Consider the following 27,213-nt stretch of genomic DNA (forward strand, 5'->3'; position numbering starts at 1 on the left):
GGGCACTCCGGTTTCCCCTCACATCCCAAAAACATGCATTAATTGGATACTCTAAATTGCCCCGAGATGTGATTGTGAGTCCAACTTTTGACTGTCTCCATTTTCATTGCAATTGGCTGGCAACCCAACCTAATTCCACTAAAGTTTCTTGGGGAAGAAAGATGAATACACCTATAATTTAAAAAAAAAGACTAATGAAAAAGTTATACTTTTCCGATGTGCGTTATCCTGTCACAGAGCCACCATGATTAAGTAATAATCAAATGTCCAAGAGAGCAGCTCCATCGTGCCCATTGCTCGTGCCACAGAACCAAGATTCAGGAAGTACATCATGGGTAAGGAGAGGCCGTTTCGTAGCCAAAGGGATGCCAGGGAAATGATCAGGCGATAGCCAATGAGAGAGCAGCTCTCTTGCACCACTTTTAAACCATGTACAGGATGTTTACATTCGGTGAAATAATTTGGGGATTAATGCAGCCCTATGGGGGCACAAACCAGTGCAATCTGTAGGCCGGTCCCAAGCCCGGATAAATGCAGAGGGTTGCGTCAGGAAGGGGATCCGGCGTAAAAACTGTGCCAAACAAATATGAGCGTTCATCTAAAGAATCCCATACCAGATCGGTCGTGGCCCGGGTTAACAACGCCCGCCCCCCGGCACTGCTAACCTGCAGGGCGTCAGTGGAAATTCAGCTACTGTGGGTCGAAGACAAAGAAGAGGAGGAAACCGGATCCTTCGTCAGAAGAAAAAGAGGAATGCACAGAGCCTACAACTGAGTGTAGGGACTTTGAATGTTGGGACTATGACAGGAAAAGCTCAGGAGTTGGTTGACATGATGATTAGGAGAAAGGTTGATATTCTGTGCATCCAAGAGAGCAGGTGGAAAGGAAGTAAGGCTAGAAGTTTAGGAGCAGGGTTTAAATTATTCTACCACGGAGTAGATGGGAAGAGAAATGGAGTAGGGGTTATTTTAAAGGAAGAGCTGGTTAAGAATGTCTTGGAGGTGAAAAGATCAGAGTGATGAGACTAAAATTTGAAATTGAGGGTGTTATGTATAATGTGGTTAGCGGCTATGCCCCACAGGACACACAACTAGAGGTGGCAGAAATGAAGATGTTGAGGTTCTCGCTCGGAGTGAGCAGGTTGGATAGGATTAGAAATGAGCTCATTAGAGGGACAGCCAAAGTTGGATGTTTAGGAGACAAGGTTCGAGAGAGCAGACTTGGATGGTTTGGACATGTTCAGAGGCGAGAGAGTGAGTATATTGGTAGAAGGATGTTTAAGATGGAGCTGCCAGGCAAAAGAGCGAGAGGAAGACCAAAGAGAAGGTTTATGGATGTGGTGAGGGAAGACATGAGGGCAGTTGGAGTGAGAGAGGAAGATGCACGAGATAGGCTAAGATGGCAAAAGATGACACGCTGTGGCGACCCCTAATGGAACAAGCCGAAAGGAAAAGAAGAAGAAGAAATAATTTGGGGATTCCAGTGCTTATTTTTTACTTTCGTGGCCTGAATTTCCTTTGTAACTAGAGGACAATATTTTCCTGAGGAGGTGTTTCATCACCAATATTATTTGTTACTAGAGACATTCGTAAGTAGTTATTGCAACACATTAACGACAATGAATTCAATGTAAGGCTTTATTAACAACAGACCTTCGTTGAGCGACAATAGTATGAATATTGACTTGAATTTACGAGATAAATCTAAAATATGAATCTCAATCATAATAAAGCACATGGATTATAGTAAATGTAAAGCAATGAATTTATAGTATGACACTGTGTTGGTAAAAAATAAATACAATGGTACAGTTCCACTCCCAAAAATGCAAAGAGGCACAAAATGATTCCAAGTGTAAAGGATAAAACAAAAACACTGATAAAAAGCTTGTAGTTATGCATTACTAGTTCTCTAAATGCATTATAACTGGATTAACAGTGCTTAAAATGTACTTGGTATATTACAGTTATCCGATTTTATTTATCAGAATGAAGAAATACTTTCCGTCCTACACCATTTCAATTCAATGTCAATATCAAATATGCCTGAGCCTGGTTCAGGTTTGCCAGCTTGTTTTTGTGTTCAACATGGTAAAAACATTCAGTAAAGGAAAAATGTATAACATACATAGGCAATCATCAAAAGATTTTTCTTGGTCAGTTTGTTTTATAATATTGCAAGTGTTAGACACACCCCTGGCACTTCAACATGCCTCATGTTCAATGTTGTTTGAAGGAAATTATGTTCTAAAATGTAGTAATACAGTGAATTCTCTAGGCCTATAAAATTTGCTACCAAAATATTAGTATGTGTTTATGGTGATGTTTAATTGCCCTCCTCTAAACTCTACCCTCCCCCATCCTGACAGTTTATGATTGTTTTGGGGCAACTAAATTTCCATCAAACCCCCAGGCTGTCAGGCTATTTTTTGGGGGGTGGGGAGACGTTCCAAACGCCAAAATCTAACACAGGGGTGTCAAACATACGGCCCGCGGGCCGGATCCGGCCCGTCTGGTGGTTTGGTACGGCCCGGGGAAGAAACCTGCATTGGATGAAAAAATATGAATTTTCTTTCAAATTTGTAGTTCTTGTATTATCCGCTAGGGGGCGCAGTGTTTTAGTACGTGCAGACAACATGAAAGCAACACTGCGGGGGAACTAGGACCACCTTGACCTGGTAAAATTGAACGTCTGTACAGCATCTATTGGCGACAATTGCATTATCTACTTTTCCGTTTGCCTCGCACCCTCATCAGCAAAATGTCTTTGTCAAAAAGGAGAAAAGTAGACACAGAGTGTCGGACTTTTCAAGAAAAATGGACATGTACTTATATGTTCACGGAGGTGAATGGGAAATTCGTGTGCCTGGTGTGCCAGCAGCAAGTTTTGGTGCTTAAAGAATACAATATTCGGCGCCATTACGAAACTCAGCATGGTGAAAAATACAACAGTTTGCATGGAGAATTGAGAAAACAGAAGGTAAATGAAATGATGGCGCGTCTGAAGAAACAGCAATCTGTTTTCAGCCAGTGATGCTGCGGTGAAAGCCAGCTACCTAATTGCGAGCCAAATAGCAACGCCATCAAAGCCGTACAGTGATGGAGAGTTCATCAAAAACTGCTTGCTGACGGCTGCTGAAATTGTGTGTCCTGAGAAGCGACATGCTTTCGCCAATATAAGCTTGACAAGAAATACCGTGGCAGACAGGATTTCGGAACTCTCTGCAGATTTGGACCACCAACTAAAACGCAAAGTGGGGGCATTCAAGTTAAAGCTCGGGTTACGGGAGACGCAGGTGGCAAGCGGTGACCCTGCTCATTTTCCCTGTTTAAAAGATATGTGGGCAGCAAGCGTTAATTCTGACGTGAAACGGTACAAAGAGAAGATTTCAGGGCTGTTGATGGAGTTTGAGAAAAGATTTCAGGTTTTTAGCGAACTCGAAACAGATTTTGCAGTTTTTCGCTCACCATTCACAGTCAAAGCTTCTGATTTGCCCGTTGCCATGCAACTTGAAATCATTGATTTGCAGTCTGATGTAGAACTGAAGGACAGATTTGCCTCTGTAAGCTTGGACATTGTTCATAATGTAAAAGAAAAATTCTGTTAATAAACATTTTGATAATTTACTCATTCTTTGCACTAATTATTAGTATTAGTGACGAATACAAAGGAAAAAAGTGGGCTTATTGTTAGTTCTATGTAATTTTGTAATGAGTTTACTGGTTCGGCCCGCTTGATCTCAAATTAAGCTGTATTCGGCCCGCAGACCAAAGGGAGTTCTACACCCCTGATCTAGCAACACCCCTTCTTCTTCTTCTTTTCCTTTCGGCTTGTGAATTTAAAATGTTTTTTGTATTTTTTTTTTTTTTTTTTTTAGATAATCACATGCTCGTGCTGCTGTTCCTCTTTCTTCTTTTTTGTATTTTCCGTTTTTTTGTATTCTCTTTGGCACTCTGCTGCCTCTTACAGGTCAGTCTTGGATCTAAAACAGAGATTTTATTTCAGGGAGGAGCTAGTCCGTGGAGATTAGGTCAATTTGCAGTTGATCATCTCAAATACAGCATTCTATAAAACCAGTTTAACACGATTTGGGGTTTTTTTTCATCATGTGTGGGGTTTCTCATGTGATAAATATGGATTAAGATGTTAATACTGTATGTACTGGGCCCCACTTTCAATTTGTTTGGAGCTGTTGATGCTAAGGCACAATAAAATCAGCAAACATGATCCTTTACAGAATTTCTCAAAGGCAGCAGAATCTGAGCAATTAGTGAGAGTGTTCGTCATGTTCTTTTTACACAAGCATTGCAGAAGCAAACACATTGATAGTGTAGTGGTACAGGCTGATAACTTCCATGCAGACCGTGCATTTGATTCCCAGACAGTGACCTTTAACCAAGCCAATCCCAGTACCAAACCTGTATTTAAAAAAAAAAAAAAGCAGGATACGTATTTGGCATGAAAATAAAACTGTGGCAAACAAATCATACGTGCGACTCTCAGTGGCAACCTCTGAGGGGACAAGTCGAAAGTCACAGCATTACCTAAACATTAAATGTGTTAATTAAAAAGCTATGCAGTAAATATGGGCAAAGGCAATAACTTCACTTTAGGCCTTCAGATAGTGGTATCATTATTCCTATTGAACTCCTACTAAAAGTAATGGAAACAGTAGCACTACAGCCTCAACACAAACCAGTTATTTTTACAGAAATGTTAATAGAGTACATTATTTTGAACACAACGTGGTTTAACATACAAAAGATATTTCCATGTGTATTCATGTCAATAATATGGTGGCGAGCTTTTATATTCATCAGCTGTAGTGTAATAGGAAGTTGATGATGGGGGACACTCAGTCTACATCATACAACATTTTAAGATTATGAACGGCATGTGGTAGAATAACATATATTCCAGCACCAGAAGGTACGCTAAATTACTGCCATACTTAGTTTTTCATTCCACTGTATTATATTTATGGACTAAAAATGGCTTTCAAACAAAACGTAACTGTAATTGTGACCAAAAAACTGTTCATGTGGGTGAGTGGCTGACTACTGCAAAACTACTACTTACAAAACGATTTTTTTCCGAAATTGAGAAGTGTTTGAAATGGCGTTGTTGGTTTGTAAGTATAAGGATTACGCAAAAATGACAAATCCGATTTCTGTAGGACTTGCAGAAAGCTTTCACATGTGCTACGCAACGACATATTTCTTTTGTCTGTGCAAATTAGGATAAAATGCAGTTATAGCCCTCCCCTTTTTTATTCACTGTTTGAGTGAGTATGAGAACAGAATGAAATGAATGAATTGTCCCATCATCTTATTCCTATTGGTATTGACTATTTCTCATTATACGTCATTAGAGTTGTCAATTAATAAAGTGCTCCATTGTTTTTTCCCCTTTTTTGAGGAATTATTTTCCCGTTTTGCTGTGATTGAATATTTATTTGTAGGTGATATTAAAATGGGTTTACTTTTTTTTTACTTCCCTTATATATAATCTACTGTATATGGTATATAGTCGTATTTCAATCCTGGCAGAGGTCTGTGTTCTACTGAGTGCCATTCCACATTTTAAATTACATTGTTTCTTTGTTAAAAGTACATAGCATTTTCCATAAAATGAATTTATTTTCTCAGCTGATAAGATAAGAAACTTAACGCTACAATTCTGGCATAGAAGAGGTTAGTATTAGAGCTCTAAAGTAAGATTTAGCACTTGATGCCACTAAGTGTGTCTATAGATTTTAATATATACTGTACTACTCATATTGTTGTAGCCAACATATTCAAATAGACATTTTTAGTTATCAATGAGTACTGCTAGCTATTGGTTAACTTCAGACACCGACTTCTTCTCACATTTCCAAACATGTGTTGGGTTAATTGAAGACTGTAATTTGTCCATGTATGGTATGAATGTGACTTAAAATGGTTGTCCATTTGTGCCCAGAGACTGGCTGGTGACCTATACAGGGTGTATAGGGTATATATACCCTGCTTCCCCACCTCCGTGAGCTGGGATAGGCCACAGCTCATCTGCCACCACAATGAGGTCAAGTAATGCTGAAAATGGATGGATGTGTATGACGGTGTATCTATTTTGCCTGTGTTGGGTGGTGTGTGTATGTTTCACAGTGCAAAAGCACTAAACACTGATATTGTACTACAACTGTCCTCTCTAGCAAGACACGTCACTATTTATTAGATTTGCCTGATTTGCTAGATTTGCTGGATTTTGCGGATTTGGTAGCTTTAATATCCATCTTGGTCTTCTGGATACGAGAAAATATCTCCTTGAAGAGAGCCTTGTACTCTGGTGCGTTCTGTCCCAAACGCTTATCCACTGCCTCCACTTGCTTGCCGATCATCTCGATGGCTTCTGGCGTGGAAGGCGACTGGGTGGGAGTAGGCGGAGGGGCAGGGGTGTGGCCCATAGCACAGTCTTTCATGGAAGGGTCTCGAGAGACGGGTCGGGACGTCTGGACGCCTGCATGGCAAAGGCTTTCCTCATGGCGCCTGCATTTTCCCAGCAGCTCCTCGTATTTTTCCAGTAAAGCGTGGTACTGCTCATCCACCTCCCTGAGGATGGACATCCCTCGCTTCCTCACACTGTTGGCATGAAGTGCGTAGCTCCCTCTCCTGCGGCCAGATGCATCCCGGGCGACAATGGCATTGAGTGCTGTGTCGCTACAGCTTTTTCTCACAGGGTTTGACTCGGGGAGAGCTTCCCCGTCCACACCGGCGCCACCGTCCGCCTCCTCCCTTACACCTCCTCCTGTCTCACCAATCTCTCCCTCAAGGAAGGTGTCGGTCTCTGGGGTGCTATTGAGGACAGTCTGGGTCAGGGTTACACCGTCATCCTCAGATCCAAGAAGGAAAGTTCGGGTTCGGCGTAGCTGTTGTAGCTCCTGGAGCTCCACCTCCAACTCCCTCACCCTTGCCTGACAACTCTCAGCGTCCTTGGATCAAAATCACAAAATCCCATTATAAGATACTGGCTTGTCATAACATCACAGCAATAATTCAATCTTTACCTGCACACGTGTCTGCAGCCGCGAGAAGTCTGCAAGGAGCAGTTTGCACTCCTTCTCCACACCCTCTCGGCGCCCCCGCTCTGTCCGAATAGCCGCTCGCAGGGCTGACACTGCCTCTCTCAGATGCTTGTTCTCCTCTTCGAATGGCTGACGCTTCGCCTCCAAAGTAAAGCTTTCAGCCCTGCCCACCACAAAGTCATCTTCATACCTGGCATAGATATAAAAACAGGCTTCAAAGGGCATGTATTAGGAGGAATATCTTGCAGACAAACAGTTGGGTCTCTGGAGTGCTTACCCACCCATCAATAATAAAAAGAAACAAGTAAATCTTTTGTAATCTGTGTATTTTAAGTGACTTATTGTTACATCATGTTTGTAGGCCTGCCTCTCCTGGGATGTTCCACCACTGTTTCATGTTTTCACCATTTGAGGATAATGCCTCTGTTAATCATTTGCAGAGCATTGACTGCAACAGTGAAAATCATTTCTTGTACAGTACTGAGGGATTATAAATGATTACTTTAACCCAGGGATGGGCACACCTTTATGCTCAAGGGCCACATTTGATTTTTCAGATGGACTGATGGACTGACAAGCTTTATAAAAAGGTCAAATGTATATGCATGATAGTTACTTTTGATACTAAAGTAATAATGCATTTTCATTTTTAATCATCTGTAATTACCGTATTTTATGCACCATAAGGCGCAGTCAAACAGTTGGGTCTCTGGAGTGCCTACCCACCCATCAATAATAAAAAGATTATTATTATTTATTATTTATTTACTTACTTCCTTTACTTACTTTATTTACTTATGATTATAAGGCGCACCTTCAATGAATGGCCTATTCTCAAACTTTTTTTTTCATATATAAGGCGCACCGTCGGCTTTTGAGAAAATTAAAGGCTTTTAGGTGTGCCTTATAGTGCGGAAAATACAGTAATTCAACTATTTAATAAATACAAGCAAGGTTAGATGCATTGGTTAGTCCACTTTATTTTCTTTAAATTATATACAATAAATCAATGATCAATTCTTAAATTCGCTAACTAATAAGATAATGTTTTCATACTTCCCCATGCCACTCCCCACCAAAAATTTAATGAATGCAATGAATATTACAGGCCTCGTGTTTATCTAAATGCTGGGTGGGCTCAATTGAAGTCAAGCCCCAGACATCATACTTTGCCCACCCCTGTTGTGCTTTTCCTCCACTACTTCTATTGAGTTTCTTTTTCAGTGTTGAGCAGGCAGCAGTGAGTCAACCATACCTGGGTGCTGTGCAAAGTTCCTTCAGACAAGGAAAGGAGTGGATGGTCTTGCGTCGTTCCCTCTTCTCCCTCTTGACTCTGAGCTGTTCCACAGAGCGCAACTGCTCCACCTGTCTTGAGAGGGACTCCACCTGATTCTGCAAAGTCTCAATGGTCCCTGTTAAGCTGATCCGAAAGGCAGGACAAAACGTATTTTTGAAAGCACGACGGCGAAAAATTTGAGAGAGAGTAAATGTTTTACCCCTCTATCTTTTGCTGTGAGGTCTTGCTGTCATTCACGAGTGTTTGGTTGGTGTGTTCAAGCTCTCTTGCGGTCCCGTCCAGTTGCTCGTACACTTTGGCATGCTGTTCATTCATATCCCGAAGGACTTCTAGCTGTTTTGACAGGTACTGCACAATATAGACACACAGGAGTTTTTGTTTTTCAAACTCATTTGCAATATATTCTTGGTAATTTACCTGTTACGGGCTTCTTAAGTGCAGTTTCCAATGAGACCGCTAAACAGTTTAATTATAGTGAACTGATTGCGATCCCAGTGATGATGGATAATGTTTAACTCGCAAAAGATTTGGAGGAAGACCTCAAACTCAGTACGCTTAACTTGCATTTCCTGATTCTGGGTGAATACCGGTTGTTATGGAGCAGGGTCGTTTAGTTAACAACGTTGATGAAATAAACACGTAAATTAATGTCAAGACCACACAAAATAAGCGACGTCTTGAGAGAATGCGAGGGGACGGGCATTGCTGCTACTAGTGTTAGTGCCTCAACGTGGCTACGCTCGTGAAAGCAAAACAACGAACTCAAACGCATCTTCGCTCATTGGTGTCAACTAATATTCGGATTAATTTTAGGCAATTTTTCCTCAATTTTCCGGACCAATTTTATTGAAAATTTAAAAATCCGGAATTCTGGGAAAATCCAGAGGACTTTCATTCGTGGAAAAGGAGAACACCACACAAACAAGGGAAGTTACCGGGGCAATATTACACTATTGTTTCGAGCCATATTCAGATGTTATACAATCACGGCCAAACTGGATCCCGTCCGATCCCCTTCCGCGGCGGAGATGAGCCATCGCGGCTCATCGCAGCCGGCCAGTGTGGCTCATTTTTGGTACCGAGGTGGCTCATCATGGAGCCGAACCGTGCTGTTTAGGGGGTTGTTCATAGCCGCCGCAGTACGCAATGAACAACACTGTCGAGCCGGGGCGCTTTACTGCATTGTCGGCGCACGCGACTGAGTGAGGCAGAGCCGAGCCGTGCTGCTTTAAGGGGTTGTTCATAGCTACCGCAGTACGCGATGAACAACACCGTTGAGCCGAGGCGCTTTATTGCGTTGTCACTGAACGCAGCTGAGTGAGGCATTGTCGGCTCTGTTCTTCAGAGCCGCCGCCGTCCGAGAGCCCGAAGCACAGCCTTCGCTGGCAAAGCGACGCAGCAGCCCGACGCGCACTTCGGCACATTTCGTACGCAGATCTTTTGTTACGTTATGAGGGACCGATTAGGTGGTCCGCCCGAAACTATTCTAACAAACTATTCAACAAGCCGGCATTTTGGCTAACACGAAGGAACAACAAGCTACCTTCCTGGAGGTAAAACTAATGGAAACAAACAAGTCCACTTTAGGGCGGGTCTGGCCTTTACATCACTACGCTTCTCGAAAACAAATCCCTCAAGAGGATTTTCATGGCGGGAGTTACAAAAAGTTGTACATGTCAAAAACATATTTTGTGGTGAAAAAACGCATGGGTCCATGTCGGCTGCCGTTGTTTCATTTATAACATACTAAAAATCATGCATTTCATGACAGTGGCACTCTAAGGAAGATTAGCCAAGAGTCACTGCTTCTCCTACCTCAATTTCTTGCACTTGTTCTTCATTGGTTATGTACATCTGCTGCAGGGAGTCCTCCAGCTCCTTGTTCCTCTCCAGCAAGGTCTTTCCCAGCTCCGCGGCCAGGTGGAGGTCTGCAAATGGGAAGAATCAAAGAGGAAACTATATAAATAATTTATGCCAAGTGCAGACGGTGAGAAAGTAAAAGGCATGATGGATGGAATATTAATACAAAGTAGAGAAATCCAGGTAGAGAAAATGTAGGGATGCAACAATTAATCGATTTTCAAATTAATCGTCTTAATCGTAAATGATTTGAAGGTTGGTTGTTTGTTAAAACATCGCTGAACTTAAAATGTGCAAGTCCTCTATATTTCAGCCTCTCAACAGCATTTATTAGTAATTATATAATTTAATATAACAATAAAGCAAACTGATTATCTTCTTGCACCAAAATAATACATTTGCAAACATAATTTACTTTGGCAACCAGTTATCAAAATTTGTGCCTTTTTTTCTGACAAACCAGTACCTGAAACAATCAATTTGAAATAATGTCATGTTTTTGAACAGGGCAATTCTTATTTTTGTAAATCCAATTCATAGTTTAATCCAAAAAATACCTGACAGATTAATCGATTGTTCAATAAATCCTCAATTGCAGGCCTAGAAACATGATTAGCTGAATAAAAAGGCCATTTTATGCACCTGGAAAAAAACATACTGCAGAAGCATTTTTTCCATTTTTTTTCAGATGTGTTTAGGGTATTTTGATGTTTGTTTGTTGAAATTAGCCTGTTTGTGGGTGGCCCTCTCTCATACACAACAAATACACCACTCCATATATTGTTCAGCCAATCCTAAATACGGACTTCTTTACCGTGATGAAATAGGGGATGAAGCTCGTGCAAGGCCCCTAATAAATATCAAAAACATTTTCTCTCATGGAATCAGGAGTTCAACGCAATACACTGTATGAATGTGGCCCATGGACACCACACCAAACACAAATACCTGCTGCTCCAGAGTCGACAACTTCACCTGCAGGCAAACAAGTATGTGTGGCTTATCAGAAGCAAAAATGCTTTTCGAACACTTTTGGGAAACGGTAATCTGGGCATCCAACAAAACTGTGTTGCTTCATGGGAGTCTTTCAGACAGCATAGTCCCCCGTGGGCGTCGCTTGAAAATGACTCAATCTTATCATGTCATGGGAAGGATGTGTGCATGGATGTGCATGTGTGTGCATGTGCGTGTGGGGGGTTATTATATAAATTAGCCAGCTCTCAGAAAATTTTCCAGAATTGGGCAGATTGGGTTCTTTATTTGCTCCAGACAGGTCTGAAGCTTAAGCCAATAAACGCCAAAACGTCACACATTATCCCATCATGCATATTTTACATTCATCTCCTCTGCATGCTCCTGTTCATTCCTGGGGTAAAATAGCGTTATAATTATGAAGAATAATAAGAATGAGTTGTACACTGTACATACTGTGTATTTCTATTCCCAGCTGATTTCTTCCAAAGGCAATATTGCTTTGATGCACACGCCACCCCAATGACTGGAATGTGGAAAACAAAACATCTTCTGTTCATCCTGTCCCGTATTACAGCCATTCATTTTGTGTTATTGATGAGTAATACGCCACATTGGTCTTAATCATATTTAAGGTCGGTATTTCACTGTTCTTAAACCGCCGCACTTAAAAGAGCATGGGAAGCCTCATTTGATTTAAACCAAAGGTCCATTCTCAGCTGGTACAATGGCCAAGCATTTGCTCCTTGGAATTTAGCCAGTAGAGACGAGGAAAAAACACAATAGGCTCAAACAAAGCCGCATGCTAATGACATGTCTAACGCTGTTGTTTTCCTGCTTTTAATCCAGTAATGTGAGCTGCTACAACGTTAGGAATTCCACAGGATCACACCATTCCGAGGTTGGCATCCATGAAACGCACACAGAAGCTTTTAATTAAGCAATTTATTATGATCTCATTTGTCCACATGAAAGAGTCAAAATATTAAATACAGTGCTCAGGATGATAAAGTAGAGCTCCGTACAACACAAACAATAGAAAAAAATACAGTGTAGCCGGACACAATTTCTCATTGGAGGCAATGAAAATTGAATATTCTTCAAACACTAACTTTATCATGTACGTGTATTTTTGCGTTATTTTTTTCCCCACATTTTCCCATGTCTTAATAGCACATGTATGATCAAGAAAGGTTCAACAGGACACACTCTCAGAGGCTGCTGAGGAAACAGCACCAGAGGCAGAGCCTGTTCCTCTGACTGAGGAACAAATTAACGGGAAAAAAAGGAATTTGGACAGCTTTTCCAAAGGAAAAGGAGCAGCAGCAACAGTTCACTGTCAGAAAAATGTTCAGCACTGGATTCAATTCAGCAATAATTTTGAATGATGTAATCATTAATGCGAGTTGCATAAATTTATTTTACAATTTTAGTTGTTTGAATGTGTATAACAACCCCAAAACAATTCTCATTTTTATTTCAGATTTACTTGGATACATGTCTAATGTGGTGAAACTGTGGGTCAGCTATCGAGCAATGGGCTCAAAGTTCTGAGGACTGGGGTTCGATTCCCGGGCCCGCCTGTCTGGAGTTAGTTGGCATGTTCTCCCCGTGCCTGCGTTGGTTTTCTCCAGACACTCTGGTTTCCTCCCACGTCCCAAAATCATGTAACATTAATTGGACACTAAATTGCCCCTAGGTGTGATTGTGAGTGTGACTGTTGTCAGTCTCCATGTGTCCTGCGTTTGGCTGGCGACCAGTTCAGGGTATACCTCGCCTCCTGCCCGATGACAGTTGGGATTGGCTCTGGCACTCCCGTGACCCTCGTGAGGATAAGCGGCTCAGAGAATGGATATCGCTCAAAACCCATATTAATGCAAACTTCCACTTCACAAGTCATACTTGTTTTGTATTTTGTATATTATATATGCACTTAGCTCTACAGACGATAACAAACAATTACCTATTCACAATGCAATTCATGACAAGATGGCAGCTTTCTGAGGGGTTCATTGGACCTGTCATGATCCTGCCGCTTCAGCACGAGCTGTGCGGGTGTCTGCGCAGGTGCACTGATTGGAAGGTGCACACCTGCGCCTCATGCAGCCTGATTATGCTGTGGATTTATATGACCGCGATGACGACTGGCCGGCACCAGTTCGTATGATCTTCATGTCCCGTTTGTGTGCTCCGGTATCCCTGATCGAACCTGTGTGTACCGACCTTCGCATGTTCTCCGACCGTCCTTGTAAGCATGACTCCTTTGATGCTTCTGCCTGCGTTGATTGTTCCCCTGTGTACCGACTCCTGCCTGTCCGCTCATCTGCTCTCTTTGCCCGACGTCCTGTTTGCCTGACTTCTGCTCTCCGTGCACCGACCCACACCTGTCCACTGACCACCCTTGTAAGCCTGCCATACTATTACTTCTGATTGTTAGGACTGTCTGCCTGATCCTAGACCTTGGACCGAATAAAGGTTCCCTCTGCACTGTCTGCTTGTCTCTGGAGTCGTGCATTTGGGTCCACCCTCGTGCCCCGTTCGTGACAGGACCTCACAATGTCGCAGGATAAGGTCACAAACAGAACTGACTATCTCTGGTCCATCAGCTCCACTCAAAAGCGATGCAGCTAATTTGAACACAGCTGTTTCACCCCAACCGAGCTATTTTTGCATCTGCTCATCCACAGTCATTTTTGTGCCGTGCATGAGCCCAAGTAAGATAAATCAATAACTTATTGAGCAGTCCCTGCATCAGCACTGTATTATCAGGAATGTTATTCTGATGACTTGGCACAGTGCCTGAGTGTTAAAGAACGAACGGAAATGAGGAAAAATGGCGTTCTGCATCACTTTTTTTTTTTTCTTCTCTGTGAAGAAACTGTCCAAGAAAACACTGCATGGGGATTGGAGTGACCAAAACGAACCTTGTAGGTCATATGCAAAATGTGCACCATAACAAATATTATCAGTAATGTTAAATGTGTCAAACAATTCAATTATACATTAAGCTAGTGAGATATTGCAGCCTATAAATTAGATTTTGGGGACAAAAGGACATCCTTTTCCATTTTCTGTGCTTGTCTTCATTAGGGTAGGGGATGGGTTGGAGCCAATCTCAGTTGATTTTGGGCAATAGGCAGAGTACACTGTGACCAGCTAATCACGGGGCACAGAAGCAAAGATTTTAACCCAGATACCCTGACTGTGAGGCAGACATGCTGAGTACTAGTTCACCTTATACCATGTCCATGTTCACTTGTCCACTTATCCTCCCAAGGGTCGCAGGAGTGCTGGAGCCTACCCCAGTGAACAATGGGCAAAAGGCAGACTACATCATCACAGAGCGGGAATCAATCCCTCACTCCCCACAAAGTCAGACTTGTGTACCATCAGTGCCTCTCACCTTATATCCTTTCATTATCAATATTCATGAATCTATTAATTTCCTGAACTGGCACTTATTCTATTCAGGGTCACATGGAGCAGAAGCGTATCACAGCTGACATCAGGTGAAAGGTACACTTTGAGTCAGGAAACAATTATCAACAATTACAGCGTAACTGACAGCCATTATCAAACTATTTTATGGGCAAATATCAATACCAGGTATCGGTATTCCCAGCCTTATTTAAAGGTATTGGATGTTCCTGTAGGCTGCTGATACCAGCCACAGATACTTAAGACCCAAAAAACAAACAAAAAAAATTGAATCCCTTTGTCATGGTCCTGCCAGTCCAGCCCTGGCTGTGCGGGTTCCCGCACGGCCGCGCTGATTGGGAGGAGCACCCCTGCGCCTCATGCTGGCTGATTGGCCCCGGTGTATATAGGACCATGGGGACGACTGGTCCGGCACCAGATCGTTGCAACTCATGCACCGTTCCTGCACTCCCGTATCTCTGATCGACAACTCATGTGTACCGACATCCGCCTGTTCTCCGACCGACCCCGTAACCCTGACTCCTTTGATACTCCTGCGTGCTTTGATCGATTTCCTGTGTACTGACTCCTGTCTTCCCGCTGACCTGCTCTCTACCCCCGACATCCTGACTACCGTTGCTGCATCTGCCTGCCTGCCCAATCCCCGACCGTGGAACAATAAACGTTTTTTCCCGAATTACCTCTGCATCTACCGACTCCTGCATTTGGGTCCTACCTCCGTTTCGATGGGTCGTACACCCTTCGGGATTGGTCAAGGCCCATCCACAAATAAGAACACAATTTGACTATTCTTTTCTATTTTATTCTATTCTATTGTTACACAGCTATTTTATGTTTTTGTAGCTTGTTTTACAATTTGGTGCATTTTTCACTGTTGTTGTTTGGTTTTGTGCTTTGGCTCGCTAACAATCAATCCGAGTGATCAGTAGACATCGATGGGCTACGCCATTTTGTGCTGATGACCCAATGACAAGTGAGCTAATCAGTGTCTTTTAGGTAGATTTTACTAAGTTTACTTGGGACAGTAACTCTTTTTACTGTTGTCAAAAAGTGTAGGTAGTATTTACTTGATTTTCATGGAACGTATTTACCACTCCAAAATAGGTTTTACAGTGTAGATAGAAATGGGAGAAGTAGTATTGTTGTTGTTATTAATAATATTTTATTATTATCATGCCCACTACCCTTGTGAGGATAAGCAGCTCAGAAAATAGATGGATTGATTATATATACTTAATAAAGTGACTTCCCCTTAAAAGGACTCTCATAGGGGAAAAAAAAGAAACTCTAAATGGCAAATTGATGATGTTTTCAGTAACATCATTATGAGTGTATATACAATGGGAAAAACTAAAAAGTACACAAACTATGTGCATGATTTTGCAGAGCTGTGCTCACCTTTGCATGTATATGTGATTTTTAGTTGAGAAACTCATCCTGGACAACCTTGGGTTTTCATGACTAATTAACTGGACCTGTTCCCATGAAACCACGCGTATTCAGCATCCTTTGTAATTTCTGAAATTGTAGTAATGGCTTTAAATGCTTCCTATGGCTGGTTAATTATTATTATTATTAACGAAATCCATACGTTTCTCATCATGATGTTGTAACATACAAGAGGCTCATGAGCAAACACTTGGCAGACATTCAATGCTTTGTTGAAAGACACAGGACTGTTTTTGAAGGACTCGATTAAATAACTGAATGGAATAACCTTGATTAAACCACACAAAAATATATAGAAAATTTAGGATAAAGAGTGCCAAACTGCTCTTGTAATCGTGGCCATAATATCGAGCCTTTGTCATGCGGGTGGCACCCTGAGACGCCGGCAGCTTCCTGGCGGGATGCTGCGGCCAAGGAGACGGATCTTACCTTGCTCCAGGTCCCGCTGGTCGTACCAAGGCTCTTCCTCCTCGGTAACGAATTCGTCCATTGTGCCTGAGCTTAGCATGGGTGCAAATGGAGACCTCGAGGAGATCCTCCTGGCGCATTCAACACATCCAGCGCGAGCTGCCTGGTTGTTTCCTTCCTCTCTTCCCCCTCCCTCTCATCCATCCCCCTCGGCCCATCCCTTTTGCTGCTGCAGAGACGTGGCAGAGACGTTGCAAGACGAGCGTTTCCTGCCACTAACGCTATATGACTGCACACGTGTTACGCTATATTCACATAAAAATACAAATTCCAAATGTTACATTAGATCCTAACTTTTTGGGTGATACTCCTGTGTACCGCAATGGATTAGTGACTACAGGGAGACGAATGTTAACGTACATCTGCGTCGTGACAGTCACGAGTAGGTGTCGGAAGATTTTATTTTGAAGTGCAACATCAGACCTCCATAAAGCATCCGGTGCGGCATCCTGGGATAGCCCCAGTATCTCCCAGCAGTGCAATGGATGGAATGACAGGCTTTTATGCGATTTTATTTTGAAAAGCTCCGTCAAAATGTATTGAAACTTCCCGTGTGGCATCCTTGGATAGGCTAAGTGGAATGGTTGCACGATGACAGGGGACTTATTTTTTTGGATCCTTCTGAAATTACAGTAAATTTTTATTTTGAAATGCCATACAAGACCTCAATCAAATATCCAGGGATACTGTTGTACCACCCAGAAGTACAATGGTTAGTTAATGTTAACAGAAAGATGATTTTTTTTTTTTTAAATGTCCGTATGGGATAATGATAGTCACGTATTACTTTTACTTTGAAACGCTGCATTAGATGTCGATAAAACCCCGAGGTTGGTGTACTGTAATAATAACACAAATGCTGTCACGTACTGTACTTAAAGCAAGGGAGTAATTTTGTTCTAAAAAGCGTCATTACATTTTAGAGCTTTTATATTGAAATTAGGCGGCATGGTGAAGCAGCTGTAGAGCATTGGCCTCACAGTTCTGATGGCTGGGGTTCAAATCCCGGCCCCACCTGTATGGAGGTATAAGATCTCCCAGAGCCTGCGTGGGTTGCATCCCACATTCCCAAAACATGCTATATTAATGGATAGGTTTCCAATGAGGTCACCACCACCCTTAGACCATTCGGGATAAATTCTTCTTCTTTCTTTCTTTTCCTTTCGGCTTGTCCCTTTAGGGGTCGCCACAGCGTGTCATCTTTTTCCATCTAAGCCTATCTTCTGCATCTTCCTCTCTAAACCCAAATGCCTTCATGTCTTCCCTCACCACATCCATAAACCTTCTCTTTGGTCTTCCTCTTGCTCTTTTGCCTGGCAGCTCCATCCTCAGCACCCTTCCACCAATATACTCACTCTCTCGTCTCTGAACATGTCCAAACCATCTAAGTCTGCTCTCTCTAACCTTGTCTCCAAAATATCCAACTTTGGCTGTCCCTCTAATGAGCTCGTTTCTAATCCTATCCAACCTCTTCACTCCAAGCGAGAACCTCAGCATCTTCATTTCTGCTACCTCCAGTTTTGCTTCCTGTTGTTTCTTGTGTCCCTTTCATTGGCTGGCAACTAGTTCAGGGTTTGCCCTGCTTCCTGTCCGGTGACAGCTGGGATGGGAACCTTGTGAGGATAAGCGACTCAGAAAACGGATGGATATTGAAATTATTGACGGCTTGTTATAGTAACACAGACTATCATGAAAATCAAGTGAAGGTTGGCTTGACTTCTATCTATTCGCGCTTTTTAAAAATTGTGTACACTATCCAATGTGCATGTAATCATTCGTAAATAAATCTACAGTAAGCCGGGTTCTACGTAACCGTATTGATATAATGCTGCCCTCTTGTGGCTGTAAAATAATATTGTCGTTTTAAGACAACAACAGGACGACGCGTTGGGTAACAAGCTAACACAGCCTCGGTAATTTCAGCATTTGACCTTCCCCGGCGCTATTTTTGGCAAGCACAATTTGTGCGGGACAAGAGCAAGAAGATATAGCGACAACGTGAGCTTTGCCGGAAAAAGAAAATTATGCGAATATATGAGCAGCAGCTGTACTATATCCAGAAGAAAAATGTCGTCGACCGGAAATAGTAGCATGCCCTGCTTTGTTGTGACATCAACTAAAGACGCGTTGGTGTCCGTGATGGTCTGCGCCTTAATTTCAAGTCAAATGTTTTCAATTTCAGGACTGTAGTAGGCCGTCTTCAAGTGAAAGCGAAATCATTAGGAATTTATTAAAAGCAGGCATGTTAGCCGTTCTTGCGGAAAAACACCGTTGAGTGTCGTTCGAAATGAGAGCTTTTTGTTTCGTTTTGTAGTTGGAATCAACGCACGTTTCGAGGGAATGAGATGCGCAGCTCTGTGCTTGCATGCATCAAGGGATCTAAACGTCTTGAATTATGGAAACGAAGCCTGCACAAGAGGTGCCCTGTTCCTCTGCAATGAACAGTGGAGCGAGTTTGAGTGGTGCCGCCAGCAGAGGACTGCACGGCCTCGGATGCCTCCCCGCCCTCAACTCAGCTGCCGCAAGACGACTGACGTCTCTCCGAACTCGTGATCTGACACTCGGGGGGAACCTGAAGAAAACAAAGGTATCGTGTCTCAAATCACGTCTCCTGAAAGACCGTGGGAATGGAGAAAATCTGCACTAGATCGTGACATAGCATTACTTCCATGTAAATTAAACTCCCCTATCACTTCCACAAAGTTCCTCTGCACTAACTTGCCACGGGGTGGTAGTAAAAGCACTTATGTCCATAATTTGTGGGTTTAATGAAATTCGCCCAATTACTGTTTGACTGCCCCTCATGAAAGTGGTGTTTCAAATCCAAATGTCAAATTTACATTTCAACAAGTGTATCAAGTGGTGTATTTTGGGCATGCAGCGGAGACATCCCTGCACTCGAATACAATTCCACTAAATGCCAACTTGGATTGAGTATTAAGGTTCGTTATACAATCAGCTAATGCAGGTAAATTAATTCCAATCTGTGTGGCATGCATCCATCAAGAAAAAAACTCTGCTGAGGTGTTTCAATTAGACAAGTGTTTTTGACATGCTCTCAATCATTTTCCAAAATAAGATGCTCACATTTTGTAATTTCACACTTCATGGGTGGACAGGCACTCCAGAAACCTAAACTCTTTGTACAAAAGTGATTTAAAAGTTAACTTTCCATAACATGTTGCCTTTAAAGTAGTAGTAGTATAGTATAGTCACACAGATAAATCTATGCAGGGGTCTCTTGCTTTCATCTGTATCAGCACACACAGTGTTTAGTGTCATTTTTTTTGTTTCCCCAAGAAAACATTTGAGCCAAATGTCAACGCTGTGAGGAAAAGCAAGGATGAGTGAGTGGTCATCATTAAATCGTGTTCAACAGTCAAGTATAATCATACATTCTTTTTTCTTGAATCAATATCCACATTTGCCCACTTCAGAAACATCTGATTGCAGATTAAATGAAGAGATCCAAGTGATGCCAAAAAGAGAGCGAAAAAAGAGGGACAATAGAAGAAGAGAAAACAGAGGCAGAAGGAAAGAGAAGCCACAGACTATTCAGTCTCACTCAATCTTTGAACAGGGTCCTGCTGACACACTCCAGAAAACAGGTTCATGTCATTTACATCTCATTTTCCTTCTAAAACTCACTGTTAGTTAGTAAATCATTTTTAATGTTGCAGGCTGGTTGGCTGCTCCAAAAGTGTGTGAAGCCACCACATCTCCTAAATGTAATCCTGTAAAAGAAGAGTGGAAAGTCTCCGATGATGAAGATGAGCTACTCAGGAAGCTACAGAGAGATGATGTCAGTTAAGTTACTGTTATTACAAGACAAAGGCTCTCAAACTAGCAAAATCTTTGTTAGAACAGGCATTTTTTTTCTAGCTGCTTAGATTAGTTTTATGTCGTCATGAACAGTATTTTCAGATCTAGTGGTACCATCAGTACTTTATACGCCATTTGTATTTTTCCGATTGACCATGTCACAGACCTATGTAAAAAAAAAAAAAAAAAAAAAAAATAATGCATAATGGCTGTGAAGTCATTCAATACGACAGTCAAAATAAAATGTTTGTTAGCTCTGCAAATCTGCATGCAAATACTAAAAACTTATGTATTTTTCACTCAGGCTAAAGCTTTACAAAAGACTGATATGTAAAATTATTATAGTGTAGTCCTTGTTGACAAATGGAAAAACAGAAAAACTACAATTTCTTTAGTAGTTGAGGAGTCTTTCCCCAACTTTAGTCGGCCACATTAAATCAAATTTAATTGCATAACACTTTTCGTTAATTGAAAATGCAACACAAAGTGCCTTACAGAGATAAAAACAAACAAAATAGGGTGAAATATACAAAAACAACATGGTCAATGACTGGTTAAAGGGTCTGTCTAACATTTCTGAGGATCGGGGTTCAAATCCTGCCTCACCAGTTTGGAGTTTGCATCTTCTACCTGTGCCTGCGTGGGTTTTCTCAGTGGACTCCTGTTTCCTCCCACATCCCAAAAACATGCACTGAATGGAGACTCTAAAATGCCTATCGGTGTGAATGGGTGTTTTTTTTTTCTATGTGCCCTATGATTGGCTAGCAACTGGTTCAAGGTGTTTGCTCGAGCACTTGCGCAACCATTGTGAGGATAGGTGGCTCAGAAAATGGATGGACGTATACGGGCTGTTCCAAATGCATGGGTTATAGTGGCTGAATGATGCTGTGTTCTGCAGTAATTGTAGATTAGAGGAAGTAGTCTTAATGACAAGACATAAAGGAATTAATTAGCGCCTCTGTCTTAGCCTAAGAGAGAACTGGTCATATTGTTGCTGTATTCTTAAAATGGTAAAAACCTATTTTAGTTACGTTCTTGATGTGTGGAATAAAATTGAGTAAAAAGTGACACCCGGTTTCTTTACATACTGTGACAGTTTAAAATCTTATTACGCTCACCATTTCTTTCTCTTGCTTTCAGGACCAAAAACCTGAACTAAAACCTGGGTTTTATGAGAATTGAGCTATAGGAAATTCAACTGCAATCCATGAATTAATATCTAAAATGGATTTTTGAAGGGTGTCACTTCACCCAGATATGACAATAACTTTTGTGTGGTCTACGTAACTGTGCAAACTGATGCCATCTCTTGATGATGTCCCCAAGGGGAGCATGGACAAATTAAGAAGAATTGGCCTTAAAATTTATCCTTGGCGCACCCTCTCTCAATTTTATGTGTTCTGTAGGAATATGTATCATATTTTCTTCAGAAAAATCTCATGGCACACATGCCTTTCTAAACAATTGTTAAAACCTGATAAGCATCATGTCTAGGTTTTTCCAATAGCATTTTGGAAACGAGCAGTTTCTGAAATCAGCAGTGTTCCCCCAAACAAAAGCATGGCAACAGAAAATATTTTAATGTTACTCAACATAAGTCAGCAACAACAATCCTAGCCCAATCAAGCACTGAAAACAACGAAAGCTGACACAAGGTTGCTGTCTTGATTCTGTGGTGGAGGGATGGACACTTCAATTAAGATTCAAACACATAGAGAAAATAGGTTCTGCTGTATGAGTGATTGTTCTGTATGTTAGTTCGCAGACAATTTTCTGCGTCATAGAGAATGATGCAAGAAGCTCGGATCAGAGGGAACCGAGCGTTTTCTATCTGGGTCGTGGGAGACATTCTAAATAGTTGAAAGTTAGCAGAATAGTGAATAGTGGAAAGTTGATTTCTATTGAATGTAAGAGTAATATTTCTATCATTGTCTGTGTGCTTCTCCAGTTCATATGTGATCCTAATTTGAGGAATGATGCCAAGTTGAAACCCATCCAGTTACCTTTGTGTCAAACAAGCTGGCCATGTAAGAAAAATTACATTCATGTAAACACCTTGATGTCTGTCATGTTATTATAGTCTGCTGAAGTCTCAATGTTTTAAAGTGGGTCCAGAGAAGCCTCTTCTTCTTGGATCATCATCCACTGGACCTCAGGTCAGGACAGGCCATAGCAGAGACCAGCCATCTTTGGCGGATGTACTACAGGGTCTCTGCCTGTCTAGCAAGGAGGAACTCTTCTTCATGCAGTTACCCGACTGTATGCCCGCGAGAGCACAAAAAACAGAGCTCAAACCTGAGCCCAGATTTGAGAAAATTGCCATGGACAAGAAGCAGCTATTTGGGAAAGCACAAGTGAGTCAGAAACAAGTATTTCTCCAATTCTTTTTTTTTTTTTTTTTTTTTAACATGTATAGAGCACAAACAAGACCAAAGTGACACAACATCCTCCATCTACCACCTCTTCTTCTGAGCCCATCATTACAGTCAATGGATACAAATTTCTCTACCATGGCAACACTGTCACCATCAACAAGGTCATTTTCAGGCTAGCCAAGGTTATTTCAGCCTTCTCCAGATTGAGAAGCAAAGCAGAACCAGCCTGCAGACAAAGCTACTGTGCAGTCATCCTCCCATCAGAATTGCACCCCTGTGAAACGTGGACCGTTTACAGTTGGGATGCCAATAAGCTTGAATCTTTCCACACGGTGCCTTGGAAACCTGGTGCACATCTAATGGCAAGACAGGGTCTGTGACACTCAAGTAGTCCAGAGGGCAGAAATGGCAAGCCATGCTGAAATGCCGACAACCCAAAGGTCGCTCAAGGGCAGCTCGACATTACTCAACATGTCGAATTTTCACCAATAACTTATTGCGATGGGACTCGAATCAATACCTTCCACTTCATCCAAAAGCCAAGTTGTTTCAGATGACCTACTGTCATCCCCTTTCAATTTACAGTATTCTCACAATTGTTAACTTGGATCTTGAAATTCTATATTACTTAGTTTTTGAGACGATGCTATATTTTTGATTAATCTTTTTTTTTTCAATGTGGTCCGTATTCAACATCATTAAGAGCTCAAGTGGTTAAAAATGTCATATACACGTAAATGTATACATGTTAGTTGAATGTTTTTCATTAACAAATTTAAAAACAAAATTATCTATGGTCAGGTCACATAATAACAAATTGACACATTTGTTGGCACTTGAAACCTGGTTGTAACCTTCAGTTGGTCTTTGGATGTTTTTTAAAAGAAGAGTTTTATTTGAGAAAAAGTACTTTTAGTGGTCTGACTTCATTCTTGTGGTGGTTGTGACGATTTTCTATATTTCATATTAATTTTGTCATGTATAAAAATCAGTAACCTGTCAAGTGATCACATCAAGCTTCATACACAGCTGGCCGAGGATGACAGAATCCACTACAAGAATAAGATATTATTTATATTATAATTTTCTAAATGAAAAGACTGCATGTAGATTCATCTTTTCAAGTCATGTACCACTGCAGTAGATGACTCACTAGCAGGGTGCCAAAATGTTCTAGAGTCTGAATTCTAGCCGAATTCAATTTTTGGCAATGGGGGAGAAAATATACAATGATACAATACTCTTATTTTCACCCACTGTAAGAGTTAAAACTGGTAACCTTTGGTTTTGAAGCCCAAGTTTTTGTGGATGAGATACTTATTTTTGTGATATGACAAATTTGTTGTCTACTATTTACTGTATGCACCCCTCACTCATGAATGTCTTTCCATCTCCTCAGGATTCCCCTTCGGTGAAGTGCTCCCCTGTCCTGTCAGAATTCCCAGAGGGATTTCTGGGTAAGATCCAAATAAGAAAGTCAGGAAGGATGGAGATGAAGCTGGGCAATATTGTCATGGACATCACTGATGGAGCTAGTTTGTCATTCCTTCAGGTAGAGTATAACATCTGACAAATCCATTAGTTAGTAAATATAACACACCATTGATGGCTGCTCACACTGTAATCAGAACTTTGATATCCTCTAGTGTGAATAGCATCTGACCACATATTGAAAATTGGCATTATTTACTATATCTACTGTAGAGCACTAGGGTAGGTGAGTGGTAAGCGCGTCTGCCGGACAGGTCTCTGGTTCAGAGGTTCCACTGCGAGCCGCTCAAGTGAGTTGGAGGTCACGGCTTGATGAATTCAACTGAACCACATCATCTGTAAAAAGCAGAGATGCAGTACTGAGGCCACCAAAGAGGAACCCCTTTATGCTTCAACTCTGCCTAGAAATTCTGTCCATAAAAGTTATAAACAGAATCAGTGAAAAAGGGCACCCTTTGGCAGAGTCCCAATACTCACCAGAAACGAGTCCGACTTATTGCCGGCAACGCGGACCAAACTCTTGACACTGGTGTATGACCGGACAGCCTGTATCAGAGGGTTCAGTACCCATGCTCCTGAAGCGCCCCCTACAGGACTCCCCGAGGAACATGGTTGAACGACTTCGACCGACTTGAAGTCCACAAAAGACATGTAGTCTGGTTGGGCGAACTCCCATGCAACCTCGAGGACCATGCCGAGATTTCGCTGCCAGGACGAAAACCATATTGAACTTCCTAAATCTGGGATTCCACTTCCTGACGGACCCTCTTCTCCAGCCTCACTGAATAGACCTTACCGGGGAGGCTAAGGAGTATGATCCCACTGTAGTTGGAACACACCCTCCAGTCTACTTAAAAAGGGAGACCACCATCCCAGTCTGCCAATCCTTCTCAATGGGAGAGCCCAGACACCCTGCGGAGGAAACTCATTTCGGTCGCTTGTATCTCAGGTCTTAGTTTTATCGGTCAGGAAAGTAGATTGACTGCTAAATTGAGAGCTTCGCCTCTCGATTTAGCTCCTCTTGCGTTCCATTCTTCCTTCACTCGTGAGCAAGACCCCAAGATACTTGAACTCCTCCACTTGGCGCAGGATCTCATCTCCGACCTGGAGACGGCGGACCACCCTTTTCCGACTGAGTCCCAAGGTCTCAGATTTGGAAGTGCTGATTCTCATCTGAGCCGCTTCTCATACTGCTGTGAACTGCTCCAGTGAAAGTTGGAGATAAAAAGGGGGACCACCACCCCAATCTACCAATCCAGAGGCACTGTCTCCTAGGTCCATGCGATATTGCAGAGGTGTGTCAACCAGGACAGCCCCATAACATCCAGAGCCTTTAGAAACTCCGGGTGAATCTCATCTACTCCCTAATTAGAATGAAATCCATTGTAAGAGCTCTAAACGGTTTCACAAAGATGTTCAGTTGTGATTGATACTGTCAGAAAGCTATTCAGTTCACAATGGACCTCATGCATGGATATTCTGTATAAAATCCTCTTTTTTTTGTCCCTTTTCAGCAGCTGGTGTCTGTAAATCTGTCAGACGGCAAGATCGGAGACATGATGGTGTTAGGAAACATCCAACATAAACTGGTTTTATCTCCAAATTTCCAAACTTTATTGGAACAATCAACAGAACACCAATAAGGATGCTGATCATCTCCTCATCAGCAATCTTCAGACAGTATGATGTGTTCTATTTTCATAGTTTTTGATTGATCGTTTAGGTATCTTCGTGTGTTACCTTAAGTAATTAACTTTCATGGCAACCCACTAACGGGGAAAAAAAGTTTCGTCTTGTTTCCGTTGTTTTTAAATTTTAGATGTATTTGTATTATACTTTTTTTTTTTTAAACAAGTTTTATTTTTGTGATGAAAGCCTGTCAAGGCCAGGATTCTACAAAATAATGTGGCACGATCCAGAAATTAGATAAGTAATGCACTGGCTTGTTTTTGCAACTTCAATGTTGTTAAATGTTCAACAACTGTGTGTTTTTTTACAAAATTGACTACCAATATTGTCAAAGTGGCTGCAAACTATTTTACATTCTAAACCAGGGATGTCAAACTTTTTTTGTCACGGGCCACATTGTAGTCACAGTCTCTCTCAGAGCGCTGTTATGGCTGTGAAACCATAAAAATCTTTAATTGCCTCATCATATTTACACGTGAAATTTCTGAAAACTTTTGGAATCAGATTTTCAACCATTGTTCATGTTGTAATAACTCAATGTTATCATTTACAATATATGACAATTTGAAATTTTTGTACAGATCTAACAAGAATCATGGAAGATGACAGATGATTGGCCCCCGCGGCCCACATTAAGTCATGTTCCGGGGCAGATCAAGTTTGACACGTGTCCGAAACCTTAAACTAAATTGTCACTTCTTAGCTAAATGGGTTTAATTTTATATATGGAGTTCATGTTTCCACTTGATTTTGATCATTTCTAAAATACTCTTTGTTAGGGCAGATACCCATTGATTTGTGTATTTATATACAATTTTTTCAGAATTCTTTTATATTTCAGTGCCATCGTTTTTAAAAATGATCTATGTCCAGTACAATGCAAATGTATTGTTTAGTAATGTACAAATAAAATAATCATGCAGCTTTTACAATACAACTCTTCCTGGGAATATAAAATTTCTTGTCTGGAATTATATACAGTACATTAAAAAAATGTGAAATTGACCAAATTTGGGCATAGACATTTCCTCAGAGAGTGACATTTCACATCAAATATATATTACATGATTGTCTTCTAATGGGCACTTTGTACATTCGTAAATGGTCTCTCTCTAGTGGTACTGAGTTATAGTATCACTACTAGTTACACTAGTTCTGTACTTTTAAAATTTACAGTTCAACTTTTTAAATTACAGTACCAGCTATATTCATGTATTTTTGGGGGGTCATCATGGTGGTATTTACAGAGTTGCGTTTTTTTCCCAGGTAGTATGTTGCGACCCCTAACG

The 27,213-nt window shown here is 41.5% G+C and overlaps 2 protein-coding genes across 9 annotated transcripts; one reads left to right on the top strand and one right to left on the bottom strand.

The window, feature by feature from the left end:
- Positions 1-1,640: 1,640 nt before the first annotated feature.
- On the bottom strand, positions 1,641-16,984 carry LOC133496047 (cerebellar degeneration-related protein 2-like). Of its 2 annotated transcripts, none has more exons than XM_061811184.1 (6): positions 16,509-16,984; positions 10,176-10,288; positions 8,560-8,708; positions 8,319-8,483; positions 7,046-7,253; positions 1,641-6,970 (listed from the first exon to the last, which is right to left on the bottom strand). In XM_061811184.1, exons 1-6 carry the CDS (start codon positions 16,585-16,587, stop codon positions 6,206-6,208), a joined length of 1,479 nt encoding a protein of 492 aa, XP_061667168.1. In that variant the 5' UTR covers positions 16,588-16,984; the 3' UTR covers positions 1,641-6,205. The 2 variants fall into 2 exon arrangements, with proteins under 2 accessions (XP_061667168.1, XP_061667169.1); XM_061811185.1 differs by lacking the exon at positions 16,509-16,984 and adding an exon at positions 11,649-12,292.
- On the top strand, positions 13,379-27,197 carry LOC133496048 (DNA-directed RNA polymerase III subunit RPC4-like). 7 transcript variants are annotated; one of them, XM_061811191.1, is made up of 9 exons: positions 13,379-13,440; positions 18,862-19,134; positions 19,848-19,894; positions 20,001-20,155; positions 20,228-20,349; positions 22,318-22,396; positions 22,476-22,723; positions 24,144-24,296; positions 25,750-27,197. In XM_061811191.1, exons 2-9 carry the CDS (start codon positions 18,943-18,945, stop codon positions 25,876-25,878), a joined length of 1,125 nt encoding a protein of 374 aa, XP_061667175.1. In that variant the 5' UTR covers positions 13,379-13,440; positions 18,862-18,942; the 3' UTR covers positions 25,879-27,197. The 7 variants fall into 7 exon arrangements, with proteins under 7 accessions (XP_061667175.1, XP_061667174.1, XP_061667170.1 ...); XM_061811190.1 differs by lacking the exon at positions 13,379-13,440 and adding an exon at positions 17,131-17,259; XM_061811186.1 differs by lacking the exon at positions 13,379-13,440 and adding an exon at positions 18,359-18,460.
- Positions 27,198-27,213: the final 16 nt, after the last annotated feature.

Source organism: Syngnathoides biaculeatus, chromosome 22 (assembly GCF_019802595.1).
Source record: "Syngnathoides biaculeatus isolate LvHL_M chromosome 22, ASM1980259v1, whole genome shotgun sequence".
Taxonomy (NCBI): domain Eukaryota; kingdom Metazoa; phylum Chordata; class Actinopteri; order Syngnathiformes; family Syngnathidae; genus Syngnathoides; species Syngnathoides biaculeatus.

What these genes read in the sequence shown, in the direction of transcription:
- LOC133496047 (XM_061811184.1), bottom strand. Translation starts at nt 16,587, where the DNA reads ATGCTAAGCTCAGGCACAATGGACGAATTCGTTACCGAGGAGGAAGAG. An exon ending in AACAAGTGCAAGAAATTGAG is followed by an intron (nt 8,709 to 10,175) that starts GTAGGAGAAGCA and finishes TATATTGTGCAG; the next exon opens with TACCTGTCAAAACAGCTAGA. An exon ending in GGCTGCAGACACGTGTGCAG is followed by an intron (nt 6,971 to 7,045) that starts GTAAAGATTGAA and finishes TTTTGATCCAAG; the next exon opens with GACGCTGAGAGTTGTCAGGC.
- LOC133496048 (XM_061811191.1), top strand. Translation starts at nt 18,943, where the DNA reads ATGGAAACGAAGCCTGCACAAGAGGTGCCCTGTTCCTCTGCAATGAAC. An exon ending in TGACACACTCCAGAAAACAG is followed by an intron (nt 20,156 to 20,227) that starts GTTCATGTCATT and finishes TTAATGTTGCAG; the next exon opens with GCTGGTTGGCTGCTCCAAAA. An exon ending in GGAAGCTACAGAGAGATGAT is followed by an intron (nt 20,350 to 22,317) that starts GTCAGTTAAGTT and finishes GTGCTTCTCCAG; the next exon opens with TTCATATGTGATCCTAATTT.